Here is a 2,364-nt window from a genome sequence, read left to right on the forward strand (position 1 = left end):
ATATGAGAATGTCATCAAAGAAAACAATGACGAACTCGTCAAGATAGGGTTTGAACACTCGATTCATGAGGTCCATAAAGGCCGCTGGAGCATTGGTGACGCCAAATGGCATGACGAGGAACTCGTAGTGCCCATAACGGGTTTTGAAGGTAGTCTTTTCGATGCTTTCCGTTTTGACTTTTAGTTGATGATAACCAAAACGCAAGTCAATTTTTTAGAACACTTGAGCGCCTTGCAGTTGATCAAACAAGTCGTCAATTCGTGGCAGAGGGAACCGATTTTTGATGGTGACTTTATTTAGCTCTCGATAGTCGATACATAACCTCATTGTACCATCCTTTTTCTTTACGAACAGTACCGGAGCTCCCCATGGTGAGGTACTTGGTCGGATGAAGCTTTTATTCAGTAGTTCTTGGAGTTGAGTTTTTAGTTCTTTCAATTCTGCCATGGACATGCGGTAAGGGGCCTTTGAGATTGGTTGTGTACCAGGTTGGGTTTCAATGGTGAACTCGTTTTCCCGATCAACTAGGGTGCCAGGCAGGTCTTCAGGAAACACATTCGGAGATTCTCGAACTACGGGGATCGCATCAAGTGTGGGGGTCTCTTGTTGAGTATCAATCACATAACAGATACAACCACAACAACCCTTTCTTAGCAGTCGTTGGGCTATTATGAAGGATATAATACAGGGAGGGGGAGAGCCTCCAGTTCTTTCGAAGACAAGCTCGAGTTGGTTTGGTGACCTGAGGAATACCTTTTTGGCTTTACAATCGATAGAGGCACGATTAGCAGCTAACCAATCCATTCCTAAGATTACATCAAAGGTACTAATGCTAAGGGGTATCAAGTCCACATGTAAGGTTTCACCTTTTAGGGATACAGTACAAGATTTGTATACATCAGTACTAAGGGCGGAATTTCCAGAGGGAAAAGACACAGATACTATGTTTCCTAAGGGCTCGGGTGTTGGCGCTAACTTGGTAGCAAAGTGTGGTGTAACAAAAGAATGAGTTGAACCAGAGTCAAAGAGAACATGGGCTAAGTGACCACAAACAGAGAGTGTACCTAACACAACATTTTCAGTAACTTCTGGGTTTCCAGGCACCAGGGCAAAAGCTCTTCCTTGGCGTTTTTGGTCCTTTCTCGCTCCTTCAAGTACTGTGGGTTTTCGGACTGGTTCAAAGGGGCGGACGAGCGTTGGACAATTTCTCAGCCAATGGCCAACTTGGCCACATCTAAAGCATGTTCTCGTATCTTGACGGCATGGTCCCCAATGAATCCGTCCATAGGTAGAGCAAGCTGGAGTGGTGCCTCCTTTAGGGTTTGTAGGGCTTTGATTGCTTGGACCAGTTGAACTGGTTGTGCTCATATTTATTCTCTTGGAAGGTGTGACACCGGGCCTTCTGTTATCTCTTTCCCAAAATCGCTTCCTCTGACTTGGCTCCTTAGATCGCAAGGCTTTAATCCCTTTTTCCGCAATGTATGCTTGATCTACCACCGCCGCATAGGTTGGTAGTTTCAAAACCTCCAGCCTGTCCTTAATTTCAGGATCCAACCCTGCTTCAAATTTCTTGGCTTTTCGAGCTTCGGTGAGAATGACATATGTCGCGAACCGGGCTAGCTGTGTGAACTTACTTTCATATTTGGCCACTGTTATGGTTCCTTGCCTTAGATGTATGAATTCTGACGCTTTTTGTTCCCGTAGTGAATTTGGAAAGTACTTTTCATAGAATACTTCTAAAAATCTCGCCCAAGTCACAATATCTTCCTTTTCTAGGGTAAGGAGCCACCATTCTTGTGCATCGTCCTTGAAGGTGAAGGTGGCAAAAGTCACCTTCTGTCTTTCTGTGCAAGGTAGTGCGCGGAAGATTTTCTCCATGTCCCTGACCCAAGCCTCTGCTACTAGTGGGTTTGGACTGCTGATAAACGTGGTGGGTTTCAGCTCCTGAAATTGTTTAATCGAAGTCGGTTCTTCTTGTCTTTCTAATGTCCCATTGGTTATGCTGCTTTGCAATGCCTGTAAAAAGTTGGTGACTGCCCTTTCCATGATCTGTTCCATTGGGATGGTACCGCTGACTGATGATCCGGTTTCATTTCCTTCGTTGGCCATTACTACAAGGCAAAATGATATAAGCGTGACATCACATTGAGACAATTTTGATACAACGTCATATATAACATATTAGTTCTATTATCACCACATTCGTATTTACTGTATTAGTTTTTCTATTAATATCACCACTTTCATATATAACATATTAGTTTTACCATCATGTTAATATTACCACATTAATACCATATACATCATTGTTACCATACATAGGGCGTTAGTCTGGCGATCACAAATTAATGTCTAATCCTACT

The 2,364-nt window shown here is 43.3% G+C and overlaps 1 protein-coding gene across 1 annotated transcript; it reads right to left on the reverse strand.

The window, feature by feature from the left end:
- Nucleotides 1–214: 214 nt before the first annotated feature.
- LOC114260078 (uncharacterized) lies at nt 215–2,110 on the reverse strand. Its single transcript, XM_028200135.2, has one exon. The coding sequence runs from the start codon at nt 2,108–2,110 to the stop codon at nt 215–217; it is 1,896 nt and encodes a 631-aa protein (XP_028055936.2).
- Nucleotides 2,111–2,364: the final 254 nt, after the last annotated feature.

The sequence above is a fragment of the Camellia sinensis genome, chromosome 11 (assembly GCF_055761805.1).
Source record: "Camellia sinensis isolate YWXY chromosome 11, ASM5576180v1, whole genome shotgun sequence".
NCBI classification, from domain to species: Eukaryota; Viridiplantae; Streptophyta; class Magnoliopsida; order Ericales; family Theaceae; genus Camellia; species Camellia sinensis.

What these genes read in the sequence shown, in the direction of transcription:
- LOC114260078 (XM_028200135.2), bottom strand. Translation starts at nt 2,110, where the DNA reads ATGGCCAACGAAGGAAATGAAACCGGATCATCAGTCAGCGGTACCATC.